The 17,087-nt window shown below is 39.6% G+C and overlaps 1 protein-coding gene across 1 annotated transcript; it reads right to left on the reverse strand.

Annotated features, from left to right (window-relative positions):
* Positions 1 to 737: 737 nt before the first annotated feature.
* LOC311220908 (synaptotagmin-4-like) lies at positions 738 to 16,601 on the reverse strand (the record flags this gene model as incomplete). The annotated part of the gene is made up of 4 exons (XM_084304550.1): positions 738 to 1,045; positions 3,332 to 3,452; positions 5,029 to 5,843; positions 16,568 to 16,601. The coding sequence occupies 4 exons, from the start codon at positions 16,599 to 16,601 to the stop codon at positions 738 to 740; spliced, it is 1,278 nt and encodes a 425-aa protein (XP_084160676.1).
* Between the last annotated feature and the right edge of the window lie 486 nt (positions 16,602 to 17,087).

A 17,087-nucleotide genomic window follows, 5' to 3' on the forward strand; every position in this document is an offset into this window, starting at 1 on the left:
ATGAAACGTGACCAAGAGTAAATTTAACAGGCCTAGATGCTTTGTTTATATACTTGGGTTTTTGACACTTTATATTCCCCTAGCCTGGCACAATTTAAGTTTAAGCATACATATGTCACACTAACATGACATTAGAAAAAATTTTCTTACCACCACCAATTTTCAGTACAATCAGTAATGGACATTAATGCATATCAGCTAAGTGAAATGCACTTTTCAAGTAGTTTGTCTAACTTAATACTGTATAAATTATAATGATAGTTTGTTTTCCTATCCTGCAAAAGTTAAAAAATGCATTAAGCTTCGTATGTTGTGAGTAGTCTTATTGACTGTAATGATATAACTCACAGCTCAGGAAGCTAAACGGCTGAAAAAGGTTTTGTATTCTGTCTCACTATTTTCTTTGTTTTTCATTTAATGAAACAATCAAGAAGATAAACTTCCTTGTTGAAGTTTATACTGCTTCAGAAGTTTTAGGCTATGTAAACTGCAGAAGAATATAAATTTAATCAAATTAAGTTAAAGCCTAATGAAATAGAAATTCCTTTATTTACTCTGAAAATTTAGTTACCTTCTATTTTGATAATTCAATCCAGTTTTTACTCCCCCACCCCCACAAAAAAAACAGTCTTGTAGTTACAAGCCTGTAATTATACATAGCAAAGAAAGAAAGAAAACTGCTCCTTGCCTATGGAAATTATATATAGTTTTTCAAGTTCCAACCCCTCTCTGAGCTGCTAACCATCACACAACATATGCCATTTGGCAATTTGTCTCCTAGGATATTCGCAAATTTCCTTCCAGTGTTCTCCACCTGTTCCTTCTGCTGAACATCCCAAGGTTAACTGGCCAATGACCTCATTTCTTGACCCTCTATCTGAATCTAAAACCAAAAATTCAATGCTGATATCATCAAGGCCCTCACAAGGAATGTCAAAGACAAACAATTCATTGAACACTGCATTGGGGGTACACTTCTTCACATGGGTTTTCTTTTTAGAAATTCTTTTCTTAGCATGGTACAGGTTCACTTTGACATAAGGATCTGCAATGAAAAGAAAGAACACAGATAAGCTATTGAATTGTCATTTAGAAATTCCTTGATCTAGTTGATGGTAAACTTTGTAATATACCAACAGAATTATGTCCCAGTGAGGGATAGTTACTAAAGATGATTTGTCTCATTCTTTTTTTTTTTTTTTTTTTTTTTTTTTTTTTTGTATTTGCTTCTGAATTAGTCTCTTTAAGCTCCTTTTATGGTCACCAAATATGTAATCAAGACAGTCAGTAAAGTTTAGGGCATAATTCATCTAACCAAATGCTGGTGACTCCTCTATGAGATAAATTCTGCCCTGTAGTTTGTTAACACTCATGTTTACATGACTACTGCCTCTAAAACTGGTCTGAAAGAACATAAAATTGTAATGAATTCTGACAAATATATATCACTATATATTTACATGTAATAGAAATCTGCTTTTCACACATTTTACAAGTAGGGGAAAATCATTAGTGTTAATAAGACTCATGGAAAGCAAAGCCTCAAAACCAAGAGAATAATCCCATGCTGAGAGAATGGATGCAATTCATTTCAGTTGTGGATCTTTCTAAGTCAATTAGTTTGATTAAATTTCTCCCACCAATTTTTATTGAACAAATTTAACATTAAACTTTAAATGTAAGACTACATTTCTTGATAGGATATGTACTTGACTTTATGTCTGTACTGTACTATTGAAAAAGGGAAGAGAAAATATCCATATTTTAGCTCTGTTAAACAATTTTGAGTGTTTGCAATCCTCGGAATCTTTCAACTGTTGCAAGATTCCTTCGCTATTGTCTTCAACAGTAGCTATACTTCTTCAGAGCAATTCTAAAGAACACTTTAGAAATCATCCATTTCAAGTATATTTATTTTGCATTTATATTTACACGTATTTCAGTGCAAATATGTACCTGTTTCCAAAATCTCACAGTGCAGAGATGCAATGCAAATTCATTTCTATTAAGTGAAGTAGTCTATGCAAACAGTCAGCTAATAAACATCAAGAACAGTTGAACTTCTTTTTTTTTTAATTTATTTAAGTGAAATTAAATTGACCCATATTTAGAAATTCTATGCCAAAGCTATCAGACTGAAATGGTCAGATAATGAAAATTTTTTTGTTTCCTTGGATTGACAATGGTTTGACAGGAGTAAGGTATGATAGAATACATCTTCACTTTCATAATCTATCATCATAATAAACATTCTAAAAAATAGCTTTATATAATTAAAATGTTCATTAGCTTTGGAATGAGAATATGCTACACAAGCACTAAAAATATCAAAATCAGTATCCATCAGTGCTTTCATGCCATTGTTCATTTCTTTTTAAATGAACTTTTCTGTTATTTCTGGCTAATAGATAAGGCTGAAATGTTCCTCTTGATTTTATTAAGACTACTAGGAGACCTCAGCACCAATATTTCTTGGTGTTAGAAGTAGAAAGACTGTATTATTGGCTGTAGTAATTATGATTCAGTAGTTCCAAAGGGTACTTCCTCCTTCCTTCAAGAAAATCCTGTGTTGAAAGAGTTAAGTCTTACACAGAATCAATAGCAGATGTGCTATAATTTGTATAGTCCTCTGCTGTGTACTGTTCTTCTTGTGTGTTTGTCTTATTCTCAAGTGGTTAGTATATTGCATTTTAAATTTTATTATGTTATTATATTATCTAGCATTAACATGCATTTAAATGCAATTCTAGTATTGACTTCAAAGAAAGTTTCACTGAATGCAAAATGGCACAAGACCAGGAGAAGGGACTGCAAAAGCTTTAGTATACCCCCAAGCAGTGGGATAGTTCACCTTTTCACCTTGCCAAATAAATGTTAATGCTCAGTGGGTCAAATTCAGCACAAATGCAACTGGTTGCCTTTTTGGATGCTAAACTGAAATATACCATAATATACCCTATGAGGATCTCACTCAATATTGATCGTCATAAATAAACTGATCTTTTGTCATAAATAAAAGCTTTTAGTATCTGCAAACAACATCCCATACTTATGTCAGATGGGTTCTGTTCAAGACAACGACAAAACTCATTGGCTTCCAGTGCTAACAGATGTCATAGTTTTTCTAATGTGTTTGAAGAACAAATTTCTAAAATATATACTCTGCAAAATAAAGCATTGACCTAGATATGAATGAAATTAATAGGCTGCAAATAATACAGACACCACTTCTGCATTTCTGGGCTATTTTTAATCTTTGAAATGTCACATTTCAACTGTCTTCTATGTTTATTGTACATTCTTTGGCCTTATTCATTAGTAAAACCATTACCTGATAATCCTGACACATCAGATTTAGGTAGATGCCTGGCTTTTAAAATAACAACAGTTAGCGTGTTTGTTGCAGACTGATAACAGAGAGAGATCAGTAATTCTCCACACCCAGATGATTTCTAAGGAAATGAAAGGGAAAAAGAAAAGAAAAGAAAAGAAAAGAAAAGAAAAGAAAAGAAAAGAAAAGAAAAGAAAAGAAAAGAAAAGAAAAGAAAAGAAAAGAAAAGAAAAGAAAAGAAAAGAAAAGAAAAGAAAAGAAAAGAAAAGAAAAGAAAAGAAAAGAAGACTATTTACGAGCAATTCTATTGACCATGCTTGAAAGTAGAGCTAATAAGATTTCTAAAACGTCACATAACTGTGCATCCCAGACTAGTGTAGAAGTATATAACTTATGAAGCTATGCTGCTTTGTCTAGCAAATATAATTTTCCTGTACTATAGTTACATAACTCTTCTTATTGTTGGCTATTAGACTGAAGAAAAGTAAATAAGTAAATAAATAACTAAATGAAAATATGGGTTGACATGGCATCATTAGCTTCACAGATTAGAAATGAAATCCTACATCCTGAGAAAAAAGTCTCAGTGAAAGAAAAACACCTTAAGAAAAACAAACTCCTGTGAAAGCTATGTTGAAAAAAAAAAGAATAAAGGTAATATACAAAAAATCTTCCATAAAATCTTTTTAGCCATTAGCTATTCAAAAGCAATTAGTGAAATCTCATTCCTGACACTTTCTAATGTAGCATAATATAAATGGAATAAAGATAAGATCAAAGACTTTCTCTATGATTATTAGATATGAATTTGCAGGAGTAATTTAGTTCACAGAAAGGAGGAAGTCAAGGGAAGCAAGCAAAAAGAATACCTTATATACCAGAAAACCCAGTAAATTATCAACAAAATATCAGTGACATAGTTATAGTTGTAACATAGTGATAGAATTGCAAAATAATGATATTAGTTAAAGGTATGTGTCTGGTAGACATTTATTTGATTTGTCAGCATGCTTGCTCTTTGAAAACAATCAGATTGAAAGCCAATATACAGTCCACTTCCTTAGCAGAGATTAAAAGACGTGTGTGAGGCATGTGCATTTCTGTGGTTCAACTGTGATTGTGGTCTTTACATTCTGAAATGAGACAATTATTTTACATATTTTTAGCCTAGTGAAGTTAATATGCTTTGTCATTGACTTCAGTGAGGTTTTGGCATCTCCCTCATATCTTATTGTCCTTAGAAGTGCTACAGCCTCTACCATGGTTGTTAAGAGAGAAAAGGTAGTAACAGCACTGAAGTGAAAGAACATGCTACTGCACCACCAGTAGAGTCTCAAAGAGGTTCCAGTTCCTTCAGTAAAGACTACCTGTATTGTTTAAGAACCTGCTTATCAACCTCTGGATATGAAATGAAAGATGTGCATTGATTTCAATACACTTTGAGAAAACATGATTTCAAACAGAAAAGAGGAGTATAATAATAATAATAATAATAATGTATAAATCTTTGCATTCTTTCCTGTAATGTTCTTTTATTTCATTTGTATAGCTACCTCCTTATGCTGCCATTATGGAAACATCTCAATAGCTTACATGGTAAACTTGTACCCTTCTCTTTCCAATATGCTAGCAGCATTGCACAAGAATCAGCTAAAACTAGTACAACACTTCTAAATTTTAAATAAGAAATATGTTACCCTAACATTTCTTTTGATGATCTCTCTGTCCATTAGCATCCTTCCTTCTGATAATTCAGTTCCTTCAAGGGGGATGAGGACTTCTCCAATGACATCATCTCTGGAAAACCTGTCAAAGCTCAAGATCATAAAGTGAAGTGTTAAGTCTTGAATTTGGCTGTAGGGGATCCCATAGAATGTGAAAGTCTCATCAAAAGCTGGATCTAAGGTTTTTCTCAGCACTCTGGTTTTCACCTTGTGCTTTTTCTTAGGCAGGATTGTCATTTTGATATAGGGATCAGAAGTCATTGACTGTTCATCCATTGCTGGCAGCCCACGTGCTTCCTTGATGTTCACTACAAATGCCTTTTTCTCAAAGTTGTACTCTAAAGAGAAAAAGAGTATTCCTAGCTTGTCTTGTTTTTCTTCAGATGAAAGGGATGTGATGGACTTTAAACTATCAGGGGATACTGAATTTTTCTTACTTTCCGAAAAGTGTTTCGGAGACACATTTTCAAGATCTAGAGAGCTCTGTATTTCAGAGGTTGTTTTGGGGAAATTGCCATTTAGATCTCTCTTCTCTAGGTCTAGATGGAGAGAATTCTTAGGCATTGCCAATTTGTTCTTTGCTTCACTTTTATCATCTGCTCCAAACTTCTTCTTACTATTGAGATTCTCAGGATAAACATCAACTCCCTTCAGAATATGGACAAACTCATATGGAGGGGCCTTGTTGGATTTGGAAGATTTGCGCTGGCAGCAGATCCAAGCAAAAAGGGAGACAGAGAAGACAAGGCCAAATGCACTGAAGAGCCCAACCACTGTAGGAATTTCATCTGCAAATTAAATAAACAGCAACAAGCATATAAGCAGCAATGCCTTGGACTGTGTGATACTTAATAAAGTAATAATTTAGCAAAACAAACTGGTACAAAATGGTAATAACAGCAGTGTCAATGGACTAAAAGTGCTTTGCATTGTACATATCACTCGCCACGTTCAGGCATGAATGTGCAGTCCCATACAAAGACAATTGCTATGTTAGTATTTTTCCATTTATTGAGTGTCTGGAAAGAAAATACTGTTCTCATCCTAACAGCAATAATCATCCCTCTAGGTGTAGTTTCTGTGTTTATATGTCAGTGAGTAAAACTACTTCAGGTTTCAGCTTTGAATTTATGCAGCTTTGTTGGTTAGGTAGTACAGATTCTGAAATATGTGTTACTTATAGATACATCGTCTGCTTTTCACACCACTTCCTAGAACACTTTGTACACTCAATTAGCTCATTCTTATGGTCTGATCCCATAGCTGCCTAGAGGTATCTCTTGAAAAAAATCTGAGTTTAACACAAAGTTAAAACACTCAGTTTCAATGGGATTTTCAATACTTTGCAGGAAAAAGGCTACTAAGAAAATTTAGGATGATTATATACCAAGTGTATTATACATGTTATAAATGGCTCAGGATTCAAATTAGGATTAAATAAAAAAATAGGATTTATTGAAAGAATATAAAGGAATAGAGGTAAGCAAACAGCGCTGGGTGCACCGGGAGTCTCCGCTCCACCAGGACGCACACCAGTTACATCAAGCAGCTGATTTTTATGCTCCTAGACTAATACATATTCATTACTACTTCTAAAAAAAATAGATTATTAAAATTAGCTTCCGGGGTGCAGTCCCTCCTACTGGAACATGCGCAGTCTCTTCTGGGGTCTCTTATGGGGGTCTCTAGGGGTCTTCCATGTTGAAGGCTCGTAGTCTTCCTCTCCCCCTTTGTACTTACTGGGCACCATGCCAAGTTTATAGAACATCCTCTTCAAGTCTTGTCTCCCAGCCGTCCTTCAGCTTCTTTCTCCTTCCTCTTTATCTCTCGGCCCCCCCTAACCAGATACCAAAGATCCACATAGTATCCCATAACAGTCACTAGTTGTTATCAGTTGTTCTGAAACTCCCAGACACACGAGTAATTAAAACATTCTTCCCCAGCCATTCACAGACACATCTATAGCAGTGTTAGAAATAGAAGTCCGGAATAACAAAAGCAAACAGGTTCATAAATTTAAGAAGTGATAAATTGACTAGAATGAGGGGGAGACTGGGACACACTGCATCTGTGGTTCAAGAATTAAATTGCCAGTGCAGGGCCCAGAGGCAGACAGGATTCAAACAGAATTGTTCTTTATGGACACGAATTGTTAAAACATTCCTCACAATCCCTTATCTTCTTTTTAATATCAACAATTCGTGTCACTTCTGTTGTTAATAACTGGATTTCATCAGTCCGTTCTTGGAGGGTCCAATTCTTAAACATCATAATTGACATATCCCCTTCCTTTTTTAATGAAGTTATTACAAATGTACTATTTATCACCCAGTGTATTAATAACGTAAGGCAAGGTATCATACAAGGTATATACAATAACATAATTACACCATATGACAATAAAAATAACACTCTTTTAACCCATGGTCCACCAGGCAGTCATGAAAATAAATCCCATTCCATATCCTTCCAGGTTTGTGTTTGCTCGCTCACCTCCCCCCTCCTTCTCTGGGATGGGAGAGAGAAATGGGAAAGTGAAGCCTGTGAGTTGAGATAAAAACAAGAAAATAATAACAATAATAATAACAATAATGATGATAATAGTACTACTAGTAATAATGTGTACGAAACAAGTGATGCACAATGCAATTGCTCACCACCTGCTGTCCGATGCCCAACCTAACCCCAAGCAGTCCGGCCCTCCTCCCAGCCTGCCTGCTGGCAGGACAGTGAGAAGCTGAATTTGACTTGGTCCTTGGCTTGGTGTAAGCACTGCTCTGTAACAATTAAAAACAATTAAAACATCATCATATTATTAACATTCTTCTCATCCTAAACCAGAACATAACATCCTATCAGCTAATAGGAAGAAACACCCTTTTTATCAATCTTTAAACAGCAATTACTAAAGCTAAATTTTCCACAGACTTCTCCTTCTTGTGCTAGTAAATAATCCAAAGCTAGGCAATTTTGATACAAAGCAGTTCTCATCTTTAAAACTCATTTAAATCAGTTCTCATCATTTATAACTATTTCTATTACAGCTAATAACCTAATTATTATATTAAGTATATATACTGAGGTCCTATAGCCCCAGGATCTATCTTCTGCCCACGTAGCTGGATCATAATAGGCAAAAGCCTTCAGTCAAGGAGTTAGGCCCGCTTTCAGGGTCAATTCAGGCTTGTGTTACCGTTCGGCCTGTCAGGGTGATCCAGCTCCTGGAAAACGAATCACAATTTTATATAGGTTTAAAAAAAAGAGGGTTTTTTTATGTTATTTTCTCGGGACAACCTGATCTTAGTGTGGGAGAAGTCCGGTCGAGGCCCTCTCACTCGGCAGTCAATACCCATAGGGGTTGCCTCCCTCGGTAGACCATACACACCGCAGTGGAGGGTCCTGCCCCGGTCTTGCCTTCTCCCTTTTCTCCCTTTAGGCTTGTCCCCTTTATTTGGCATCCTTAATTCATGCAGAGCCTCGTTGCCAGAATATTAGTTCTCCCTTAGCTTGAGTTTCAGTTTCCCAGGAGCGGACTCAACCCTCCAAGTTTCAGTAGTTACTGGTCCTTTTATTCTGGATGCGTGGGTCCCTTTCTGCAGTTCTCACAGCTGTTTCAGTAGTCAGTAAAACAAGGTGCAGTCCCTCACATCGGGGGTTCAGTGATTCTTCCCTCCCATGGCTGCTTGTTGAAACACTTTCTTTTTTATCTTCTGACAAGTTAAATAACAGTTATCTAATTTGCTTTGCCATATAGCCCTTTCCAGGTTCCTGTAGCAGGATTCATCTGATAGCCTTTCAGGTTGTTACAGATTTGACTACAGATACCAGGGTTTTGGCATTCATCAATATCTCCACAGTTTCCCAGCTGGACAGTCACATTCATTTATGTTGCATTCCCTCAGGGGCTCATCACCCCAGTCCTTGCAGTCTCTCTGCTGGTTACACACTTTACTGATATATATGCATTCTCCACTTCTGCAGTTGAATTTGCCAGGTCCAGAGCACTGAATAACATTGTTACAGTTTGCTTCATCAGTGCCATCCAGACAGTCTCTCACACCACTGCACTGCCTACTCCCATGGACACAGTTCCCATCTTCACATCTGAACTGGTCTGGCCTGCAGGTCCAGGAAGGGCAGTTAATTTCATCACTTCCATCCTTACAATAAGGATCTCTGTCACATCGCCACTTCTTGTAGATACATTCACCTGAGCCGCACTGCACCTCACTCACAGAACACTTCACCGGAGGTGCAGGCTGGCAGCCACACTGCTCCAAAGATTCATCCGAGTGGTCGGAGTAGTCACCTTGACCATTGCAGACAAAGCTTTTGGAAATACATTGTCCACTACTGCATGTGAACTCTGCTGCACTACAAGTCACATTGCCACAATTCTCTTCATCTTCTCCACTGTCACAGTCTTTTTCACCATCATATTTCCATGACACTGTTCTCATATGACACAGCTCAGCACTTTTGTCAGACCCATCTTCACAATCCGGGTCCCCATCACACTGCCATCTGTTTGGCACACACTGACCACTGTTGCACACAAAGTCAGATTCAGCACACATCTTCTTCACACATCTTCTTCACAAAAGCACTCTCATCACTGCCATCTGAGCAGTCTTCACATTTTACTCTAGCACCGTCGGCAGCAGTGCACAGTCAAGCGAAGGCGAGCAGCAGACAGAGCACCCCGCACCGTCACCTGTGTCACTTATACTACTCCTATTACCCATGCTGTTAGTGTCAGTGGCATCCTCCTTTTCTTTTTGCCACTGACCATTCACCACAACTGGATGAGACACATGATTACTAGTTAGGAAAGAGAGTGTAACGTCTGCTATACGGCTGCAGGCAGTGCCAGCTGCAACCTTAGGTTTGTGAAAGAGCCTGCCAGTGGTCATTTGGCAGTGTAATCTGCGTCTCTGCACTCCTGCCCTGCAATAGAGCTAAGTCGTCATTAGTAATAGTTATAACACCGATCTGGGGACTAATAGTCTTTTTTTTTTTTTGCATTGCAAGATAAACCTTTTATAAAAAGAATGCTAGAGTGAAGCAGCACAGCCGCTGCTGCCGCTGCCTCCATGGTTACGTCAGACAGGCTGCAGGGTCCTGATGTCCGCCCCTCTGCTATGTGCCGACTCGCCTCACGGTGAGAGTCGACTGCCGGTGTCCACTGACGCCTCTGATCTCCCGTAGCAACTCGATCTCGGATGTCCCGAAATTACTTCAATTTCCCCGCGTTTTGCAGCTTCTGTCAGGTCTATTCTTTTTCTCTCAGAGCCGTCCGTGGCTCTGCAGCGTCCCAGGGCTCTCTCCGTCCAGCGGTAGTCCCTCCGTAGTTTCTCTGGTCTCCCAGCGCCACTCCAGTCTCTCGGCGCCGCTCCGGTCTCTCGGCCTGTTCAGGTCTCAGCGAGTCCAGGTCTCGGCCTGTGCGGGCCTCATATGTTGCAGGAAGCATGTCATATCATGCTCCTGCCTTTTTCTTGTCACAGTCAAAACATTTAAGAGCAAAAAATAGGATACACAAGATACACAAGATACACAAGATACACCGGGCACCACCACTCAAAACTTGGATAAAACAGCACTTCTTTTCAGTCTGTCAAGCACTTCATTCGTCTCTGCCCACTCCCCTTGCAGAGAGTACGGAACCATGGATCGGAACTCTGCACTCGCTTTGCAGCAACGCTGCGTCTCACTCACACAGCACAATCGCACACGGAGGCCTCCAGCACATCTCATTCATACCACAGGAATATAATTTAGAACGATAACCAACCAAACAAGTATTGTCTCTGACTGTGTTCTTCGTGAAGTGACTTGTAACACTTTGTTTCAAACCCTTACATTTACACAAATACTTTCAACACAAAATACATACAATATGCAAATATTACAATATACAAAATGTCAACACAAAATACATACATAAAAACACATACAATTATTAACACTCCAGTTAGTATCCCTCCAGCAGCCGAAAACATACCATTTGTCTGCAGTTTCAGGAGATCTTTGCTCCTGCGGTGAGCAGCTGAGAGTGGAGTCCCCTCCGAGCAAAATGCTCAGGGTGCACCTAGGGGCGTCCGTGCTGCAGCCGATCCTGCAGCCGAGCAGAGTGTCTCCTGCCTGGCTCACCAAAATGACTCACAGAAAGCTGACTCCACAATCAGTAAGATTGTAAAGTAGGTATGTTTACTCAGTTCTATGCAGCACGGGGCGGGTAGTCCCACCAAAGTCGTGCACGCCTAACGTGGCAAATTGCTTTAGTAAAGAGTTACATATACATGAACATTCCTATACATATTCCTAACCTGTCCCTTTGTGAACAGTCGTCCTTATCTCAGACCCCTTGATTAAAGTCCGAACTGTGAGGTTGTTTTTGATCTGGTTCTCGGGGTCTGAGAGGCTCCTGTTATCTGGAGGTATAAGTGCAGCACAGGCACAAATGTAGCACATATTCATTCTTAATCAATTGCTCTCTAATTTCTAATTCCAATGTTTCAGCTTGCTCTTTTCCGGATCCACAGGTATTCTACTATTAATGTTCAAAGCCTGACAGACCCCGTCCTCCGTGGATCAAAATACATGGGGTCTTAAAGGTTCTTTTGGTCATTCTATCATAAAATACTGGATCATTTTTAATTTACTCTTTAATTTTCTGGGGCCCCTATTGTTCCAATTTCTAATCGTTATTCATAATGGACTTTTTGGTCATATATCTGGTAATTTGCTCCCTTTCTGGTCCTTGGTCTTCGATTTTATCTGACCCTGTCGCGTTAAGGGGTGTAGCTGATTAACCGTTACGGGCCCGGTCAGATTCAGGGAACTGAACCAGTCGGACATTCACCAAAAACACATTAACGGCGTGGGGGTCCGTTCAGACATTCACCATCAACGCATTAACGGCCTGGGGGTCCGTTCAGACATTCACCAAAAACGCATTAACCATCTGGGGGTCCGTTTGGACATTCACCAAAAATGCATTAACCGCCTGGGGGTCTGGTTAGATTCAGAACACTGAACTATCACGGATAACCACCCTCACCCTCGTTGCACTCAATGAGAGTTATCACAATGCAATCAAGTATGGTTTATTACAGCAACAGATAATCAGGTTCTTTTGGATTGCCGGCGATAGTGACTGTCTGCAAAAGCAAGCTAGTATGCATAAAATACACAGGTGTTATAGGTGTTGTAGGTGTTACAGATGTTACAGGTGTTATAGATGTTTATAGATGTTACAGATGTTACAGAGGTTATAGGTGTTGCAGGTGTTACAGATGTTACAGGTGTTTACAGGTGTCACAGGTGTGCAGCCTAGAAATAAACGCGTTAAAAGGATCAAAGACTCTATAGAGATTTATAAGCAAGTATTCAGATCTCACCCAAAGGCGTCCCAATGGGGGGGGAAGAGAGGCTCAGCCCGTCGACTGATCCCAGGAGTCAGGAGGTCCTAAGGATGTTGTCCTTGGGATGGTATCTCCCCTGACGGTGGTATCTTCCCTAACATCCCTTCTCTCTTGGGCCAATTTATATTATTTTCTATCTTTTAGGTGGAGCTTGAGTGGCTCTAGTCAAGCATATCTTAGTTATGATTGGTGTAAAGTTTTCCCGTCTCCGTTTAAAGTAATAGGCTCCGAGGAATTCAGAGCGCATGCTCAGTGAGGGGTGGTCGCACCTTGGAGGCGGGTAGCTTTTGGGATGGAGGTGTGTTTTGGTATTATAATGATATTATAATGAGCAAAAAGTACACTAGGGTACAGCATTTGTCAAAACATGACAGGTCTTTGGCTTAGGGTGGCAAAAAGTGCAGCTTTGTGCACAAGAACAATCGAGGCCCCATCTGATTACAGAGCCTAGCCGTGGTGTCTCCACTCCACTCTACGCTCCGTGCTGTTCCTTAGAGCTAGCACACCAAGTTTCCCCAGCGCGATAGCATCAAAGGTTGGGAGCCTAGGGAACGCTCAGATAATGCAGTTATGCCCTACCCTGAAAGCCTCTTCAATGCTGTACCTTTTCCTTAAAAATGTGAATGTTAGTTTTATTTTCCTAGTTACTTCAGGCATTTACACCACAGACCCATCCGGGAATTTTAGTAGTGGCAATTCCCACAGCCCTTGGTTGCCCCCAGTGAGAGTGTCTTGCAGGGGGTTTAGGACCTATCACCCACCCACGTATCACTCCATTCACCAGCCCAGCCCCCCCGACAGGAGATTAGAACCAGTGAGAAAACAAAAAGACTTCTACGCAGACTTTACAAGTCTCAGTTACACTCTCACACACAAACACGGGCAACCGTACCTTTACCCAACCGGACGGTATCTTACGAATCAGTCGTCTTCGTCCAGAGTCCAACCGGACGGTATCCACAAGCGTCTTCGTCTGGGATCGAACCAGATGGTATCCAAACGACTGTCGTCTTCGTCCGGTTCGATCCCGGACACCGGAATCCAACCAAACGGTATCCAAACGACCCTGTCGTCTTCATCCGGATCTTTGCGCGCAGAATTACGGGCAAAAAACAGCCGGCAAGGGAGCTCAAAAAAAAATCAAATTCTTTGCTTACCTTTATTCAGGTTCAGGATGGCATTAGTCCTGATCTGACTCAAACAGGAGCCACCAAATGGTGGGGCGCCTCTCCTAGATTAAATCAGAATTCAGGAACTATAGCCCTCCGGGACGAGCCCCCAAATTGTTATAAATGGCTCAGGATTCAAATTAGGATTAAATAAAAAAATAGGATTTATTGAAAGAATATAAAGGAATAGAGGTAAGCAAACAGCGCTGGGTGCACCGGGAGTCTCCGCTCCACCAGGATGCACACCAGTTACATCAAGCAGCTGATTTTTATGCTCCTAGACTAATACATATTCATTACTACTTCTAAAAAAATAGATTATTATAATTAGCTTCCGGGGTCCAGTCCCTCCTACTGGAGCATGCGCAGTCTCCTCTGGGGTCTCTTCTGGGGGTCTCTAGGGGTCTTTCATGCTGAAGGCTCGTAGTCTTCCTCTCCCCCTTTGTACTTACTGGGCACCATGCCAAGTTTATAGAACATCCTCTTCAAGTCTTGTCTCCCAGCCGTCCTTCAGCTTCTTTCTCCTTCCTCTTTATCTCTCGGCCCCCCCAACCAGATACCAAAGATCCGCATAGTATCCCATAACAGTCACTAGTTGTTATCAGTTGTTCTGAAACTCCCAGACACACGAGTAATTAAAACATTCTTCCCCAGCCATTCACAGACACATCTATAGCAGTGTTAGAAATAGAAGTCCGGAATAACAAAAGCAAACAGGTTCATAAATTTAAGAAGTGATAAATTGACTAGAATGAGGGGGAGACTGGGACACACTGCATCTGTGGTTCAAGAATTAAATTGCCAGTGCAGGGCCCAGAGGCAGACAGGATTCAAACAGAATTGTTCTTTATGGACATGAATTGTTAAAACATTCCTCACATACAGATGGATGAGACACTGGGCAGTTACATGTGAGTCCAAAGCTGAAAAAAATTGCTTAAATGTATCACTGATACCCAGAAAGCTTTGAATTTAAAACACTATGAATTGAAGCCATAGAGAGTTTACAGGAAGGATCACAACTTTTTAGGAATATATAAGAAAAACATTAAACCAGAATTCTCCTCTAGCTTAATATGAATCCTATACTAAAATACTTAATGAAGAAAAAACTGAGCAAGCATTACAACCTCAATTGTCACGTGGGATACATTAGTTACATACAGAGTATCATTAGCCCTTCACAAGCATGCATTGAAAGGGCAAATGAGCACAACTAATTAGAAATCCAATTTTGCCCATAAGTAACACTACTAAGTGAGTTTAAACCTCCCACAATGTAAGAGCTTAATATTTATTCTTTGCAACAATGGAGACCAGTAGAATATTAATGGAATGATATTGTTGATGCATAAAGGCAATTGTGTAACAATTCTGGTTCCTCTAGCAAATAATTAGCAGATCCTCCTGGATGAGAGAAGCAAAACTATCTCCCTCTGTGAATTACTAAATCAGGTTCATCTAGGTAAAAGCTGGACAAATAGATGTGCTACCACCATAACTTTGCTTTTCAGTGAGATGAGTCAAAAAAAAAACAAACAAAAAAAAACACAATAACCATCACAATGAAGTAGGACATAATGTTCCAGCAAAGAAGGAATCAGGCCCGGCTATTAATTGCTTCTGACAATGCTCATGCCACTTCACCTTTGCCTACAAACCATATCAGTCTACATACTTAATTATAAGAATTTAATGAGATGACTGAAATATATATACGTAATCAAAGTATTTTTCTAAGTTAAGCACGTGGCTCTGAGTTTCAAGAATTCTCTGGGCTGCAGAAATGTAAATGTACATGGTATAAAGGTAGAAAGCAAGGAGTAACTGAAAATTAATTAGAATACTTTAAATAGCTTTTAAGAAAGATTTGCACATTTTCAATACTTTTTCATGAGATGACAATTAAAATTTTGATAGTAATGGAAATTATGCAATATTTTTATTCTACAAATATTGAAAGCAGTTGTAGAATCAATTTATTATTTAAAATATTAATTAACTGCCTTAAATAAGCAATTAGATGAGGATGATTTCACAAGCTTATTAGAAACATCAAGTGGGTAGGGTAGGCAGGAAAGGTAACGGTAACTAAAATGTTTTTACATCTACAGCTAATTATAATACAACCTGAATTTTTTGCTGTTGTCATAATGTAAATCAGTTAGTTAGCATTCAAGGCAGTGTATTAATAGGAAACATCACTTATTGATCCTGGGAGAAATTCTTGTTTCAGTTATGTGATGCAAATCTGGAGCTACCTCACTTAAGTCAGTGAAGTGATCCTCGAATTAAACCACTGCTAAAGCAAATAACATCCAGGCTAGAGTCAATATTTGTAAAGCAGAGTTCAAAAACATTTTTACTCACAGCTTTTCTGAGTAAAGCTATTTAGTTACCTATTTCATAAGTGCACGTTATGACTTTTTCTGAAACTTGCAGTATCACAGTTATTCAACGTGTAGAAATGCCACAACTGAAAAGTTCATTGTTATCATTGCTATTCTTAGTGAACACAGATTAATCACGACAGAGCTGTTTAGCCAAAAACACTGGGATCCTGTATTTTCATCCTCCTAGCAATGTTCTTTACAGGACTACATTTCACTTTAACTAACGGTTGACAAGTCTTCCTCTATGACAAGTAAAAAGGAATGACAATTATTCCAAGAATGACAAAGATTTTCTCTGTGGCACAAGATGCATTTACATCATTTAACTCTGAAGCCGTGCTACTTTAACCGAGACAGAGAAAACAACCTCAAACCGCCGTCATCCAAAAACACACCTAGTCCAACACGCTGCGTACTGGGAGGCGCCAGGGTGGCTCAGCAGAGCCTGCCTGCATGCTCTTCTCCTGGGGAAGGGAGCAGTCCCCAGCAACCTCCAGCCCCTCTGCCGGGATGGGGATGCGCTTACCGAAGTGCTGGCGGCTGGCCGTGATCGGAGCCATGTTGGCGGCGTGCGCTGCCCGTGGTGCTGGGGATGCTGTCCGCAGTGTTGGGGATGTGGCCCGCGATGCTGGAGCTTTCTGACGGGGAACAGGAGCCTCTCCCCCGGTGTCCAGAGATCTGCCCGGAGCTCCGAAGCCGTCTCCCTGTCTCTCAAACCACTCAGGCAGCCGGCTTTTCCAACGTGGTTTAAAAAAAAATAATAATAAAAAAGTAAAAAAAAAAAAAAAAAGGAAAAAAAAGAAAAAAAAGAAAAAAAAGAAAGTAAAAAAAGCGGTGGGGAAGGTGGAGGAAGAGGATGCGAGGGGACTGGAGGAGCAGGGGGAGGGGAAGCTTTGGTCCTCCCCTTTTGCACACTGATATGCAACCTCCTTCCTGTTTTGGCTCTTCTGTGTAGCTCTGCTCCGAGACTGAAGACGTGGCTGAAACCCAAATTGACGCAATCCTGACGCTGCAGGGCTGAAATCAGCACCTTTCCCATGTCCCAT

The sequence above is a fragment of the Netta rufina genome (genome assembly GCF_964035555.1).
Source record: "Netta rufina genome assembly, chromosome: W".
Lineage (NCBI taxonomy): Eukaryota > Metazoa > Chordata > Aves > Anseriformes > Anatidae > Netta > Netta rufina.